The sequence below is a fragment of the Euprymna scolopes genome, chromosome 4 (assembly GCF_053919585.1).
Source record: "Euprymna scolopes isolate OS-2025 chromosome 4, ASM5391958v1, whole genome shotgun sequence".
NCBI classification, from domain to species: Eukaryota; Metazoa; Mollusca; class Cephalopoda; order Sepiida; family Sepiolidae; genus Euprymna; species Euprymna scolopes.
This window is the reverse complement of record NC_136485.1, coordinates 6,202,571-6,220,663: the sequence shown is the minus strand read 5'-3', so window position 1 is coordinate 6,220,663 and position 18,093 is coordinate 6,202,571. Positions and strand designations below refer to the sequence as shown.

The 18,093-nt window shown below is 36.6% G+C and overlaps 1 protein-coding gene across 2 annotated transcripts in view; it reads right to left on the bottom strand.

Annotated features, from left to right (window-relative positions):
* The window catches only part of LOC145266601 (fructose-bisphosphate aldolase A-like), a 38,053-nt gene extending 22,692 nt beyond the window's left edge, over nt 1–15,361 (bottom strand). Inside the window, exons 1-2 of one of the 2 annotated variants that reach the window (XM_080122467.1) lie at nt 15,230–15,295; nt 14,665–14,775 (exon numbers count right to left, since the gene is read on the bottom strand). In XM_080122467.1, the coding sequence (XP_079978593.1) occupies nt 14,665–14,775; nt 15,230–15,280 (162 nt within the window). In that variant the 5' untranslated portion in view covers nt 15,281–15,295. Of the gene's footprint in view, nt 1–14,664; nt 14,776–15,229 lie in introns of both variants that reach the window. The other variant, XM_080122476.1, reaches the window with a different exon arrangement.
* Nucleotides 15,362–18,093: the final 2,732 nt, after the last annotated feature.

Sequence of the window (18,093 nt, the reverse complement as noted above, 5' to 3'; positions counted from 1 at the left end):
CAGCAGGTTCGAATGCGCATTAATTTGCATAAATGAGGCCGGGATTTAAGATGTTTGAGAGAGTCGAGCTGTTGAGTTCCCGAGAACCGGATGGAACCTGGTTAGAGCGAAGAGTTTCGCTGAGAATTGAGTCCAGGTTTTTTTTTTTTTTCCAATTAGAAGCGATTTCGGCGTTAAATATGGAACCAATGCGGCTGACATGAAATGGGAAATTTTAAATGATTCGCATCAAACCTGAAAAATTAAAAGGCGCATTAAAAATTAAAAAGCGTTGTCAAAGAGAGAATTGAATGTGTCGTGTCAAACTGCGAAGGTTGAAGATATGAAGTGAGTCGGACTTTTTTTGTCTTTTTGTTTGTTAATCCCAGTGGGATTTGTTGGATTTCTTTAACTACCGTCGTCAAAGGAACGTATTGGAATGCAGTTCGGTCTACTTGTTTGTATTAAAGTCGTCGTTTTTAAACGTGGAATTTGGAATGAAATTTGCTTATATTTGTTAAAAAAAAACAAAAAACAAGTCGTCGCTGTTAACAGAACTTAAAGGTTCGATTCGAACCACCTGTGTGTATTAAAGTTGTCGTTTTTCAATGAGGAATTTAGAGGGAAATCCTGTTGTATTGAAAAGAAAAAAGTTTTTAAACAAAAAATATTTTACTCGAGTACAATTCGAGTCGGATTTTATTGTGTTTGAAAAAGTCATCGTTGTTAAAAGAACTTGAAATGCGGTTCGAATGGCTTGTATGCATTAAATTCGCTTTTTAACGAGGAATTTAAAATGAAGTCCTGTTGTGTTAAAAGGAAAAGGTGTCGTTGTTAAACGACTTTCATTTTAATGAAAGTGCAATTCGAGTCGGATTTTATTACGTTTGTAAAAAGTCGTCGCTGTTAAAAGAACTTAAAATGTGATTCGGACGACCTGTAGGTATTCAAAAGTTATTTTTAAATATGGAATTTAACATGAATCGTGTCGTGCTGAAAAGGAGAGAAAGGTGTCGTTTTTGAACAATAGTTATTTTGGTGAAAATACAATTCAAGTCGATTTTATTTTTGAAGAAAACGTAGTCGCTGTTAAAAAGAATTACAATGCGATTGAGTCGACTTGTATGTAGAGTCGTTTTTAAATGAGAAATTTAAAAATTAATTTCTGTGTCTAGCAAAGACGGATACTATGTGGGAACATGATGAGAATTGGCAGCCAACGGGATGCTAACGTATCCAGCATAAGAGACAAAATGAAAAATCGTTGTTTGCACATGGCTCCACGCATCGTTTCCGTTTGGAAAAAGAAAAATAAGATAGCCATAAAAGAATTATCAACCAATGGCAGAGCTCCGCGCCTAAAATAAAGGCCTAAAATATCACAGTCACTGGGAGCCGGTTTGCCACTATAAAATGAGGGGACCAAAAAGGAAGAAAGAGGAGATTTGCCCTGCTGCGTCAGTGAACGCACGGACGGATTCTCCCACCCGACCTAAAGAGATGAAGAAGAAAAAGAAATAAGGCACCAGTGAACTGAAGCCGACTACGCTCTCATGTTATGGGCTAAAACGCCTTCAATTATAAACAATGCCTATTTCACACAAACCAAAGAAAAAAGGAGAAAAACATAGGAGGCGAAGACGCTGTGCTGCTAGCTGTTGATGAAAGAAGTCGCCGCTTCTAAGTTAAAAGCCAGGACACATATCACCAACAGTAGCACGACCGGCCACCCACTTACCACACCCATCGTCCGAAAAGATAAGTACGCTTACGAACATTCATTCTTTGTTAAATTATACAAGCCTACAAAAGTTCATTCCTTATCAATGCATACATACCTACAAACATCCTACGAACACTTTACCTCTTCTAATTAAAACTGTCATTAATAAATAAAACCGGTTCTCATCCTTCAATATTCGTCTGTCTTTAATTGCATGGAGTCAGATTCTACATACTTCCAACATTGTCAATTAAATGTATTCTTTGTTGTGACCTCTATGGCCTCATTTCCTTCACCCCTTCTCCATCTATAAACCAACCAAAAGAAACCTCCGGGCCATAACTACTTCCCTACCCAGTTTATGATCATGAGATCGGGGGGGGGGGCGTGTAGTGAAAATTAAATGTGACTACAGTTACGGAGGTGGGCTGCATGTGCGAACTCGAACCCCGAGCGATGGGAGACGAGAAGGCGACGAATCAGCAGGTTCGATCGCGCATTAATTGGCATAAATGAGATGATATAAGGCCGGGAGGTAAGATGTTTACTTAAGAGTCGAGCCGTTGATTTCTCGAGAACCGGACTGAACCTGGTTAGAGCGGAGAGTGTCGCTGAGAATCGAGTCCAGGTTTTTTTTTTCGATTAGAGATAGAAAGGGTAAAAGTTCTTTTATATGAAATAAAAAACAAAAAATAATTCCTTTAAATGTAAAACATGTAATAAAAAATATAATTTAAACAACTACTATAATATAAAACATAAAAAAACGAAATTAATATTAAAAAAAGAAATGAATCAAGGGAGGTTATTTATGTATAATGGAGTTATCTCCTCTTCCATTGTGAATAGTAATTAACGACAGACAAAATGGAGGTGGGTTGTAAGGTTTGTTTTGACGGAGTTTCTCTTTAAAAATCTACCAAAAAATCATTTGGGCTCGTGCATCTGCTACTAGTCTCTCACTCTTAGACAGGGTTCAAAAAAGAGTCGCCAACCTAATAGGTTCCGCACTGTCAGCTAGGCTTCAATCTCTGTCCCATTGACATCCCTCTGCCTATTTGACAAGTATTTTAACGGTAGGTGCTTCTTCGATGAACTGCAAGCCGTTGTACCCCCCTCGATGTGAATACCCCCGACAAACCTGACAAGTAATTAAAACCCACCCTCAGACAGCTAGACTTTGAAATTCCCTTCCGAATCCATGATTCCTTGACTATACTGACATGCAGAAGTTCAAGTGCAATGTAAACACACATCTTGCTGCTCAATTCCCTACATAGTATCCCTGCAAAATTGTCCTAGAAAGTAGCCTCCTGAGTCAAAGTGAGACTGTGCCTTGTTTAAGGTTAAAATGCAATAAAATAATTTTTTTTTTACATTTCTTGCAGGAAGATGTTAACGTACTCCTTCATACAGCGCCTGGTATTTCCAAATAGTCACCCATCTGGTACTAACCAGGTTCAACATTTATTAACTTTAGTAATCTAACGCTGTGATTGTGCCGTATATAACTATTTGTAAGCTTCATTATTTTAAATAATTGTATCATCGATTTTGCTTCATCGTTTTGTGTCGTCAATTTGGTGCTTGTCCAAAATCTTCCCTATCTTAAAAAAAAACAAAAATAAATAAAAATATGTATGATGTATGTACCCATGACGGAAAGAAAATATCATATTCCAAAAATCATGTAAATTGATCAAGTAATTTTATTCTTATAAAGAAAATCATTTGTAAGCGAATTTGAGATTTTCAAGGCCTTTTAAAATCTTGCAGATTTGAATTATTTGGAGTTATCTCCCTCCTTTTTTCAGGCTGTTTCCAAAATGGTATCACAAGATCATCTCTTACTTAGTTTAGATATGAAATTTGATTTTCTTATTAAAAAATAAAAAAAAAAACTACTGAATCAATTTATATGATTTTTGGTATACAATATTTCCTTTCTCTCATAGGTATGCACATAACACAGCTTTTTCTTTAGTTTCTTTCCTTTTTTAATATAAGATAAATTCTGGACAAGCACCGCCATTTTTTATTTTAAGTGGTCGTTTATTTCAGGTGTAAAATATAAACTGCTTTTTCATTATTAGAGCGAAATTTGAAAATCGAAATATAGAATTTCAAATAAAATTCATTGTATCTACTTAATTGAGTTTTGCTAAATTGACCTAAGATTTTCAATTTTCAGAAAATAATTACCTCCCTTGTTACGATTCGAACTCTCCAGTTTCTTTTTTGAGTAAAAGTCAATTTTCATTAATTGTCTTCGAAAACTATTTTCATTACTAATTAATTATCGTTTTTCGTAATTTTTAGATATGTTCATTACTGTGAAATAACAATTAAGTGATACCCATTGCTTATATTTGAAATTCAATATTTCAATTTTTGAATTTCACTCTAATAATGGAAAAGTGCTTAATCTAATATATAAAAAGACTATACATCTGTCTGCCTGTTTCCTTCCATATTTTCAAACTCTATCTCCTCCGAGACTAAAAGTCACAGAGCAGCGCTAGGGGCCTCAAATGATTGGATTTTTTATGGGCTGTTCTTTTATGGGTCTTTAGGTGATTAAAATAGTTTTTAAGGAGTCAAAAATAGGTCAAAATTGAAAATATCGTTATACATTTTGTACATTCATCTTAGTTTATTTTTCATTTTTAACTTTTAATCAGTTCACGTGCGTGACATGTTGGTATAGTGGTAACGTCACCAGTTTTGAATGCTACACTCTTGGTTTCGATTCTAGACGATGACACCCAAATACTATTTTTTTACTTTTAAAATCGCGACTCTATAATAATATATACGAAAGATGAATAAACTGAAATATCATATTTAAGCATATTTTACGCCCGGGCAAAGTCCCCGCCCCCCGCTAGTATAAATACGGAGCCACTAACTATAAGCCGAAGGATGGCTTACAGTCGTATTAGAATATATTTTCTTTATTTCTTTTAAACATGAAATAATAACTACAATAATTTAAACAACTGTCATAATATAAATTATATTAAAAAGAAATAAATCAAGGGAGGTTATTTATGTATAGTGAAGTTATCTCCTCTTCTACTGTGAATAATAGAAAACATCGACGGCCATTTTGTTTGATGAAATCAGTTAAGCGAGAGTAATAAGGACAAATTTTGAAATAAAATTTACAAATGGTGATATATATGTGCGTTATTTTGGTAAAATGTTTTTTTCAATTATATTCCGCTCTTTTTGTATACCAATGCTTTTTGTTTAGAAGCTCAATGTATGTTAAATATAATAACAAAACACACACACACACACACACACACACACACCTATATATATATATATATATATATATATATATATATATATATATATATATATATATATATATATATATATATATATATAAATGATAATATAGTTACATTCCTAGATCCAAATATTTATTTTCATGCAATTGACATAATAATAACCATTTGTTTCTGTATAACAAAACGGATTTTTTAAAAATGTAAGGAAATTTGAACATGTTGAAGGAACTGTAAAAATTTGGATCTTGGAATGGAACTATACAGTTATTTTTTTTTAACATTGTAATTTTGCATACCCCTCTCAGCAGCAGCAGCAGCAGCAGCCACGGCAAAATAGCATAATGGTAAGACTGTTGCCTAGGCGGTTGAGTTTCAATCCTGGCTTGAGGCTAATCTACCTGCACTAATGAGCTTTGATACAGCGAAACAGTACTGTATGTGGATGAATATATATATATATATATATATATATATATATATATATATATATATATATATATATTGTGGAGAAAGTGGCTTAGCGTTAAAGAGACTGCGCGTTTGTGCCTGCAGAGCACAAACTAAGAATCAAGATAGCGCCCGCATGCGTTTATGTGGAAAAAAGTCTCGTGGAATCTCGGAGAATCTCGGAGAATCTCGTACCCTGATTCCATAAATAATGAGGAGAGAAAAGCGGGAAGAGTGACGATTTTGAGTCACGAAAACAAACGGACGTGTGTAAAAGAAGAGGGAGAAGAAAAGAGTGTGGTGAACGAAACAAACAACGACTCGGTTGAAAGTAGAGTTGTAACGAACACAAGCTATTTCGGCATGATGTCAGGATTTGACCCCAAGCTAATTCCCCTGTTTGATGGCAGTAGCACTGATCACTCAGTGCAGGAATGGGTGGAAAAAGCAGAATTAATATGTCAGCTCAGTGGGGTGAAGCATATAGAATGTGTGGTCCCAATGCGCCTCACTGGGGGAGCATATGCAGTATACCAGCAGTTGGCTGATGAGGAAAAAACAGATTTTGCCTGCATCAAGCGCGCCCTTTTTACAGCATTTGCATTAGATCCAATTACTGCATGGAAGGAATTCATAGCCCGAAAATTACATCGCGGGGAAACGGTGGATGTGTATCTGGCTGAGGTAAAAAAAGCTATCGGTCCTTTTTGGAGGGATGTCAGACAAAGGCTTGGTGTGCGCCTTTGTTGCAGGATTACCTAAGAGTGTGGAAGATCTGCTCTGTGCCTCATCCCAAGTGGACGAGATGGACATATCGGAAGTATTGGCACGGGCACGAGCAATACTAAAGAAAAGCCCTAACACTATAGACCAAGTGGCAGCTGTACAACCATCACAGGTTGGATTGCAGGACCTGGGCGCAGCTACAGCCTGCTATAAGTGTGGAGGACCCAACCATTTGGCCCGTGATTGTCTTTCGTCACATCAACCAACTCGGAAACTTGACGGGCCGCAGTGCTACAAGTGCAAAAAACGCGGACACCTGGCCCGCACCTGTCCGGGAAACGGGCAAGGGGAAGAAGCTACAGCGCCAGTCTTCTCCCCAGATCGTCATTGAGCAGGGCGCTACCCACTGTAAGCATACACATTAATGGAAGTGAGCGCCTTGCGCTTGTGGACACTGGGTGCACCCAGACTCTCGTAAGCAAGATATGCTGTGCCACTTGGAAAGCAGAGAGAATTCCGGTACTAACTGTAGGCGGGGGTTCACTAGCCTCTTGTGGGGTGAGCATTATCCGCGCAAGCATCAACGACGGGCCTGCAGTAGCCGTGCGAGCCCTGGTGATGGAGGGAGAGCTTCTCGGGTACGACCTACTCTTGGGTATGGACTTGATTACACAACTGGGTGGAATTACCGTGGACAGAACCGGCAAGGTACAGTTCTCCTGATGTGAGGAACATGTTTGTGCTGCCATAACTCTCGACGAGCCTGATTTTCATGCAGAGTATGATAGAAACACCAATGCATGGACGGCGTCTTGGAAGTGATCAAACGATCAGCCACCAATATCCTTGTGAAACCGGTTATCGGAATATCCCCCACCCATGTGGCTAAGGGAAAAGTATGAAGAAGAACTGCAAACGTGGATCGACAATGGCTGGCTTCTTCCATACCCAGAGGATGAGCTTGGCCCGCGAGGGCTGATTCCCTTGATGGCCATCGTACAAGAGACCAAACAAAAGGTCCGCCCCATCCTAGACTACCATGAGCTCAATGAGCATGTTGACCCATATACAGCAAGGGCTGATGTGTGTGCACTCAAATTAAGGGAGTGGCGACAGCAGGGATCGAACATGGCAACTCTGGACCTACGCAGGGGCTATCTGCAAATACGCATTGAGAAGAAATTGTGGCCATTTCAGACTGTGGAAATTAGAGGAACCCGATATTGTCTAACCAGGCTAGGGTTCGGTCTAAATGTGGCCCCAGGCATTATGACAGCAATCATGCATGCTATCCGGCAGCAAGATGAGGCAGTGCAAAAGGCAACATCCTCATACATCGATGATATATTCGTCAATGAGAACCTTATGTCAGCGCAATCGGTTAGAACGCACTTTGAAAGCTTTGGACTGACATGTAAGGAACCAGAGCGTCTGTGCGATGGAGCAAAAATTCTCGGCCTGCACGTGCGCAATAGCAAGGAGGGACTTTGCTGGAGAAGAGGAAGTCACGTTCCCAAGGTCCCAGCAGACATCACTCGACGAACAGTGTTTTCGCTTTGTGGAAAAATGGTAGGCCATTTCCCTGTGTGCGGTTGGCTCAGGGTGGCCGTGGCAGCCATAAAGAGACGTGCAACAGCCGTGTCGTCGGGATGGGACGATGCAGTACACGATGTCAACCTAAGGAGCATGTTGACAGAGACTGTGTCCAGAGTGACCAGTGATGACCCCGTTCAGGGAAAGTGGTGCGTCAGCGGGAATGAGTTCACGGTCTGGGTGGATGCTAGTTCACTGGCCCTTGGAGTTGCCCTTGCAGTTAATGATTCCATTATTGAAGATGCCTGTTGGCTTCGGCCAGAGAATGATTCGAGGCACATAAACCTGGCCGAACTTGATGCCACATTGAAGGGTGTTAACTTGGCGCTTCAATGGCATATCATGACTGACTCGGCATGCACTCATCGGTGGATAACCGATGAATTAAGTGGAAGAGCACGGCTGACGACACGAGCATCGAGTAAGATGTTAATTCGAAGACGGCTTGCCACCTTGGTCGACACCATCACAGAGTATGACCTGACCGTGGACGTAGTGTTGATCAGGTCTGCGCTCAACAGAGCAGATGCTTTGACAAGAGTCCCTCAACGATGGCTTCTGGCTGGTGCTCGGAGAGATGCTGATAATCTGCAAAACACATGTGCAGCAGTTGTGTGTAATGTGGATGCAGCGCGCATCATGGACATTCATCGACAGTGTGGACATCCTGGCATCAAGCGGACACTGTACTTTGTCAAGATGATTGATCCAGGAGTAGGAAAAAAAGATATCCGAAGAGTGGTGGAAAGTTGCGAGGCCTGCCAATCCATCGACCCAGCTCCAGCACGATGGAAGAAAGGGGAGTTAGGAGTGAGTGGTAAGTGGCAGAGAGTGGGCATGGACATCACACACTACGGTGGCAACCACTTCCTTACCCTCATCGATTGTGGGCCTACACGTTTCGCAGTTTGGAGACTCTTCGGGCGCCAGGACTCTTGCAACATTATTCGCCAGCTGTCATCCGTGTTCTGTGAAAGAGGTGCGCCCGATGAAGTGCTGACAGACAACCACCCAGCCTTTTGCAGCCATCAGATGAGGCAGTTCTTACAAGAATGGGGTGTGCGGCTGCGGCTTAGATGCGCTTATGTGCCTTCTGGCAATGGTATAGCTGAGAGAAGCCATCGCAGCATCAAAACAATTGCAGCCAGGAAGCAGTGCACCATCGCAGAAGCTGTGTACTGGTATAATCTCATGCCAAAGGATGGCGTCTCTCCAGGAACGGCGCCTGCAAACGCAATCTATCAGTACCGTGTCCGAGAAAAAGGAATCCACCCCGATACAACTGTGGCCACTGAGATAGAACGGAATCGATATGCCAAAGGGGATGCTGTCTGGGTGAAGCCGCCAGGAAACCGATGTACTGACAAGTATAAACGAGGCACAGTGACCGATGTGGTGAGTCAGCAGTGTGTCCAGGTTGATGGCGTACCCCATCACGTTAGGGACCTATGGCCGGCAACACATGTACAACCTCCAGTAGACGATGAGAGTGATTCTGACTCTGAGATGAGTGGGCCATCGCTTTGGTTTGCACCATCCCTATCAAGCAGTGACTCTGATATAAGTACCCTCCACGGAGATGAAGCCTTCCCCGACCATCAGGCGGTGGATGAGAGCACATGCAAAGACGAGAGCAGCACTGTCCCCCTTCGCAGAAGCACCTGACGGCGGCGATCACCACCCCCCTGTCGTCTCTGTGATCATGAGATCAGGGGGGAGTGTGGAGAAAGTGGCTTAGCGTTAAAGAGACTGCGCGTTTGTGCCTGCAGAGCACAAACTAAGAATCAAGATGGCGCCCACATGCGTTTATGTGGAAAAAAGTCTCGTGGAATCTCGGAGAATCTCGGAGAATCTCGTACCCTGATTCCATAAATAACGAGGAGAGAAAAGCGGGAAGAGAGACGATTTTGAGTCACGAAAACGAACGGACGTGTGTAAAAGAAGAGGGAGAAGAAAAGAGTGTGGTGAACGAAACAAACAACGACTCGGTTGAAAGTAAAGTTGTAACGAACACATATATATATATTTTATTACCGTTTTATCTGTTTTAGTTACACATGTTTCGGTTACCAGATCGTATTGACGATCCAGCAACTTCGTCAGACAAAGTTGCTGGATCGTGAATATGATTCGGTAACAGAAAAATGTGTAACTAAAACAGATAAAACGGTAATAAAATATATATATTTGCTCTGCAATAGTATTGATCAGTTTCTTCAGGTTTTTACTAATTGCCAGTTTTGCTGAATATATATTAAATCCCCGAAACAGTGTTTCATAGTAAACAACTGATAATCCCTTGAAAAATAAATTATTGGTATTATAGTAACTTCGAAAGCGAGTTGATGCAGTGATTGCAGGTGATTAAATGACTTACTGACTAGATGGTTTTCTAATGAATGATAAAAAATATTTTCTTTTTCGTATACTTTTAAAGGTTAAAAACTTCAAAGACTATATATATATATATATATATATATATATATATATATATATATATATATATATTCAGGCAAACATTATTAAAATCAACAGAGATACCTTGCTTAATGATTCTTTTTTTCATTTTTTCGATCTTTCGTAAGATTTTTTTAACTTCAAGATGGAAGGAATTTACAAATGTTCGTAACTATATATTTCACTTCTATTTTTAATATTTTATCTCCACCTGATGATGATTCAAGAAAGAATCGAAAGCGCTCGTGTGAACCATGGAATATTTGTAAATACCTTCCATCTTGAAGTTAAAAATATCTTACGAAAGATCGAAAAAATGAAAAAAAGAATCATTAAGCAAGGTATCTCTGTTGTTTTTAATAATGTTTGCCTGAATGAAGGAATGCTGCCTAAATACACTAATATATATATATATATATATATATATATATATATATATATATATATATATATATATACAGTAACATCAACTCCATGCAGTAGCCTGAGAAGTCCTTATAAGGATGAAATAGAAAACATCTGTGTAGCTTAATTGCCATATATATTTTCAGAACTTACTAACTTACTATATATATATATATATATATATATATATATATATATATATATATATATATATATAGTAATTTATAAAATATATATGGCGATTAAGCTACACTGAATATTCAGTGTTTCATCCACTATAGGATTCCTCAGACTTATGCGCATAATCGCCATATATATTTTATAAATTACTATATATATATATATATATATATATATATATATATATATATATATATATAGTAATTTATAAAATATATAAAAACGATACACAACCACAGAACTCGCGCATAAGCCTGATGAATCCTAGAGTGGATGAAACACCGAATATTCAGTGTAGCTTAATCGCCATATATATTTTATAAATTACTAACTAGCTCTACCTACGTATTGAGCACTTTTGAAGGAAATACTTAAAGTTTACGCATAAATATATACTTTCGTATATAAATTTATGTGAGTAAATGAAGTAGTTATATATATATATATATATATATATATATATATATATATAAAATAAGTATATATATACATATATATATGTATATATATATATATACATATATAAAATAAGTAAAAACATAAAAAATTAAAATATATATATATATATATATATATATATATATATATATATATATATATATATATATATATATATATATATATACTTAGGGGATTAGAACAAGAATCTAAAGAGCAGAGTATATTTTAATGTATTAGTAAATTCAATAATACAATTAAAATAAAAGAAAAAAAAACAGTACTCGTTGTAATGTAGATATATAATAAGATCGATAGGTATATATATCCTAAAGCTATTTTAATATTGAGTAAGATGATTGATAATTTATAATTAAAATTAAAAATCTGTTTCACAACGAAGAACAAACAAAGTCATTAATTGTACGAAAAAATCAATAAATTGTACGATCGTTTCGGAAACGATGTTTTATAAGGATTGGAATATATTATAAGAAAATATATTACTACAGAAATATATATATATATATATATATATATATATATATATATATATATATATATATATATATATATATAAATTAATATATATATAGAGAGAGAATGTGTTAGAGTACGTGTGTGGGGACACACATATATATGTGCCTATGTGTGTGCGTTGAATATATATATATATATATATATATATATGTATATATATATATATATATATATATATATATATATATATATATATATATATACTTAGGGGATTAGAACAAAAGTCTAAACTGCAGAGTATATGTTAATGCATTAGTTTTTATAAAATGTTTAAACGTATTTCGAAATTTTTAAACGTTATTCGCTATAATTAAACGAAAGATTAAAATTCTTTTAAAAAGTTTGAACGTATTTTAGAAATTTTTAAATGAAATTCAATATAATTAAACGAAATTTTAAGTTTTAAACCGATACCAATATAGATTTTAAGGTTTTTTTATACATAAGAAAAATTAGATTTTTAAATTAATTTGGGTTCAAATTAAAATTGATTTATATAAGAAAGCATTTTTTTCGAAATTAGATTTTAAATTTAAATAATTCAAAGTTTAAAGTTAATGAAATCATCATCATCCAATAAATAAACATGGGGGGGGGGATTTAACAAAACGAGATTTAAATGTGAACTCGCGAGGTATATATATATTTCACACTTCCGGTTATAAAATAGACAAATATTGGCTGAAGAGAGCTTGATAAGGATACCTTAAACGGTCCTTATTAACGGGCTTGAAACCGACGGTACCAATGATTGGTCTCATCTAACAACTTTCTGTACACAATATATATATATATATATATATATGTTTTTTTGTACACAATATATATATATATATATTCTGTACACAATATATATATATATATATAGTAATTTATAAAATATATATGGCGATTAAGCTACACTGAATATTCTGCGTTTCATCCACTGTAGGATTCGTCAGGCTTATGCGCATAAGCCTGACGAATCCTACAGTGGATGAAACGCAGAATATTCAGTGTAGCTTAATCGCCATATATATTTTATAAATTACTAACTAGCTCTACCTACGTATTGAGCACTTTTGAAGTAAATACTTAAAGTTTACGCATAAATCTATACTTTCGTATATTAAATTTATGTGAGTAAATGAAGTAGTTATATATATATATATATATATATATATATATATATATATATATATATATATATATGTTTTTTTTGTTGTTTTTTTTTTTTAGGCGTATTAAAGAGTTCTAGAGAAATTTGGAGCAATCTAATTTAGTTTTATTTAATGCTGGTTTCATCTAGTTATTTTGGTTAAAGCTTTTTCAAATATTTATACATGGTGTTATTTATGATGTAAATACACATGTTTTTCACAACCGGATGTAGTTTTATGCCACATCAGGAACAGATTTTATCTCAACTATAAATGATGCTAATGTTTTCCTCCATAGTTGTCAACTGACTTCATAGACTCAGCAACCAACATATCTGCCTTAAAAAAGTCTTCAATACTGGATATTTATTCAAGGGTAGTAACTCATCTATCGCCTACCCTTGGTCAAGATCAAAGTGTAGTATCTGTTCCGGCAGATGCTGCACTTAAGATAATTTGTACCAGTCAATGGAGGGGAAACCCTCTATACTGGGACAATTATTATTTTTGGTAACCAGAGTGCCCCCTTTTTGCCTACTTTTAGGGGAGCTGGTTTTTACCTCACATTAAAAACGGCCTTGTGCCTAATTTGCTCAGTGGGGGAGCAAATAAATACCATCTGTTCCGGCAGATGCTGCAAGCTATGACTAGCTATGACTAGCAAAGACCAGATGTGGGGGCAACCCCACATGCCTGACCATTAACCAGCTCCCATTTCCCACCTCTCGGGAGCTGGTCCCCTTTTCCCTTCCCCCTCCCTTCACTCCTCACATTAAAAATTGGCCTTGTGCCTAATTTGCTCGGTGGGGGAGCAAATAAATACCATCTGTTCCGGCAGATACTGCAAGCAAAGACCATATGTGGGGGTAACCCCAGATATCAGACCTTGGTCAATGTAGGGGCAACCCTTCATACCAACAGTTACTATCCAGCTCCCATTTCCCACCTCTCGGGAGCTGGTCCCCTTTTCCCTCCCCCCTCCCTTTCTCTCCACATTAAAAAATGGCCTTGTGCCTAATTTGCTCAGTGGGGAAGCAAATAAATACAATCTGTTCCGGCAGATACTGCAAGCAAAGACCATATGTGGGGGTAACTCCACATATCAGACCTTGGTCAATGCAGGGGCAACCCTTCATACCAATTGTCACTATCCAACTCCCATTTCCCACCCATCGGGAGCTGGTCCCCTTTTTCCCTTCCCCCTCCCTCTCTCTCCACATTAAAAAACGGCCTTGTGCCTAATTTGCTCAGTGGGGAAGCAAATAAATACAATCTGTTCTTCAGATGCTGCACTTCCATTTCTTGTTCTCTTTCGGTGGAGGAGAAATCCTTCACAACTGAGACAATTTTTATTTTTGTACCTTTTCTCCACGTTAAAAAAACGACCCTGGTGTCTAACTCTGTCCTGTGGGGAGGCATAGTAAATAGGTACCCTAACCTGTGCTAAAATTTCAAGTCGCAATGAACCTGGGAGTAATGAGAAGAAAGAGATGATTCTGAATTCTCCAATGCTCCCAAATTTGAGTCTCATTATTGGGTGTATTTTTGTGTTTTATCCAGGACGTTGATATGGTTGGGAAATAGCCTGGAAGCATTCTTTTCAGTTTGGTAAAGTAGAATATAATTTCTTCAAGAATTATTTTAGGGTTTTGTTTGGATGTTGTGCCCAAATATTCTTGTCATTCAACATAAATGAAATTTTTTTTAAATGATTGGTAAAGAAATATTTCCTACTTGCCATCATCCATAGCCGTTTGGCCCAATGGCCAAAACATTTGACACCAGACTTTATCAAAAACACTGAGCAGGAAATAGGTAAAAGTCCAGAATAGTTAATACTTGAGAACCTCTAAATTAAAAAAATAACACATAATTTATATAAACCGCATTAGAATAAAATTCTCTATTAAACATGATTAATCCTAACATGTGGAAATATTTTTTAACAATGAAATTACAGAAAAGTTAACATTTGAGAAGTTTTAAAAACAAAAATAAAAAAAAGAACAAAAAAAATGGAGGAAATCGCTACCATTTAAGTGTGAAAACGAGTTAAGATTTATTTTTTACAAATCGTTTTTACAAGTTAAAATTATGTTCAGTAAAGAATTTCGTTTTAATGCGTTTTACATAATTCATGTTTTTTTTTTTTTTTTTTTTGTTATTGTTGTTTACAAGTTCTCACAAGTGTACAATAATTTTGTAATAAATGACTTCTGATCTCAAGTATTGCAGTCCTATATGGATGTGGAGCATATTCTCCGATTGTAAATCCAATATTGAATTTCTGACAAAAGGTTTACCATCTGTAAGGTGTCTTCCAAACTCTTAGTTAATAAAGAAAAATTATTCATGTTAAAATGGATGAAAAAGAAAACGAAAGGAAGATCAATATAACTTCTTCAAGTGAAAAATAAAAAATGTTTTTGTTTTTAAATGATTGCCTATGACATTATGATTGACGTCATCAATGACATCACATGCAATAAAAGTAAATGACATCACATAATAACACAGAGACTGCAACGTTTCTAGTTATTAGTTTTTGTTATTCAAGAAATTATGGCCCTGCTTTAGCCTTATTAAGACGTGACACAAACTCAGAAGGCGGGGATTTGAAAAGCCAGCACTCAAGTCTACAGAAAAAATGCCTGAGTATTCCCGGGTAGGCAATAAAAACCAATGCTATCTATAAGTTTAAATGTCTGTTGGGAGCGTGTAACTAACATAAAAATGATATTGAAGTTAATAGCTACGTTGGTTTTACAATTACTACCCTATTCTGTTGCCTCACCATGCATCTAGTAAATTCTAGCTTAATTTATCAACATCTACAAACACATAACTGTCTCCCTCTCTCTGATTTAAACACATTTTAGTTAGTAACACAAAAATAATACTTTCCAAAACAAATTTTAAAAGTTAAAAATATTTGAAACTATGCATATAAAAACTTAACACACAATTAATAATATCGCCTCGCAAATGAGTAACAATATTTTAAAATGCGATAGTACTCTTTTCCAGTGATTCAGATTCTGACACACAGAATTGAAACTGCTAAAGTTTCTCCCAAAACTCTGGCATCAAATTGTCTACAAATTGCCACAATTGCTATTGAGATTTTTGGCCTTTTCCAATGTTTCTTACATTTGTTTATTATTTATTAATTAATTTTACTATTATTGTGGGGAAAAGAAGTAAAGAGAGCAAGACAGAGAGTCGAATTTACGATGTTCTTTCGTAGAAAATATATCAACAAAACAAATACAGTTAACTCTCAATTTATAAAAAAAGATTTATTACTTTTAGGAAATATTTCAATGAAAATAATAGTTCATTTATGAGTGAACAAAAGGGGGGAATTAGTTGAGATTAAGGAAGTTTTAAAATAATTGTTTACATAAAATTAATTAAAAATGAGCATGCGATAGTAGAAGGGGGAATACAAAAGTTAGTTACTGTGTCTGTGTGTTCGCCCACATTGTTTTATCAGCCGACTCGCCTGCTACGTTCACAGTGTTGTCGCGTTAGTTTTGAGCTGCAGACAGTAGTGATATATATATCTTCCAACACTATCTCTGAATTTTGTTAACTGCGCTTTTTTTTGGAAAATACAGAGGTTTTTAAAGATTTTCACCGGCTCCCAGACACATAATTTTCGACAGCCCGGAAAACTCTCTGATTGGTCAAAAAAAATCAAAACATTGAACCTCCAGAGCAATTCAGTAAAAAGAAAAAGGGCGCCTCTAGCCGCTTGCGCAGAAAACGTCTCGGGGCACTTGAATTTCCGGCAGCGAAAGAGTGAACATCGTAGCTCACCATATAACTTTCCGCCCAGTAAACGGAGTTTAAAGGTTCATCGTTCATGATAAATAGCTTTGGGGTTTTTTTGTGAAGGAAAGTTTGGTAGTATATTTACATGTAAATGTAGGTTGGGAAAAAAAAAATTTTTTTTTTTTTTTGTTTAGAAAATTTTTACATCATTTTTATTTTTAATAATAAAAATATGTGTTGTCCTTCTTCCACCTGATGGTTCTCCCGGACTTTGATTTAGTTTGTTTCTTTTCAACCTCTGTATCAGAGGAAGATACAAAAGTGTCAGATACTGGAAGGGGTGGAACAAAATCTTTCGACGTTGTTGAAGAATATGCAGGCTTCAATCTATCTATGGAAACGTTACTGTGTACATCATCAGACATTTTAATAGTAAAATATTTGCCATGACGATGTACTACTTGGAATGGACCTGTATATGGAGCTTCCATAGATTTTCGAATTCTGTCTGTTCTCAACCAGACGCTGTCACAAATTTGAAGATCCTTAGGAATGTACACAGTAGGTAAAGAATGGAGGTGTCCACTGGATAATCCGTCTGTGTCAAATTTCCGCATCTCCTCAGCTAGAGCTTTTATGTGAGCATCTGTTATATCAATGTTTGCATCCTCGTACGCATCGATTAACAATCTAGGTATCTGTGCATTAGCACCCGTAACTGCAGTAAATGGTGAATAATTGGAATCGTTGGGTGTAATCCTGATACCTAGAAGAACTATAGGAAGAGCAGATAACCAAGATTCTCTTCTGGCAATAATTGCTGTCTTTAATGTTCTGTGTGCTCGCTCGATCATTCCGTTTGCTTGGGGATGGTACGAAGTCGTTCTCAGCCTGTGGAACCCTATAATTTTTGACAGTTCTGAGAACAGCTCAGACTCGAATTGGCTACCTCTGTCTGTAACGACATGGAGGGGCACACCAAATCGCGATATCCACAGATCAACAAAAGCAGTTGATACTGACGCTGCAGTTATTTCGGTCAATGGACAAGCCTCTACCCATCTCGTATTTCTATCGATGCATGTTAATAAATAACGATAGGGAGAGAAATACGGGTCTGTTTTGCTCTTGACTGGTGGTAGAGGGCCAACAATGTCAATGTGTACAGTTTGAAATCTGCTGGATGGCAATTCAAATGGATGCACGTTACTTTTTGTGTGTTTGTTTATCTTTGCTTGTTGGCAATGCTGACATTCCTTGCACCATTCCTTTATTGACTTGGCCATTTTGGGCCAAAAATATCTGGAAGTTATCATTTTAGTTGAAGCAGCAATTCCAGGGTGTGACAAGTTGTGTAAACTGTCAAAAACAGATTTCCGGAGCTTTTGTG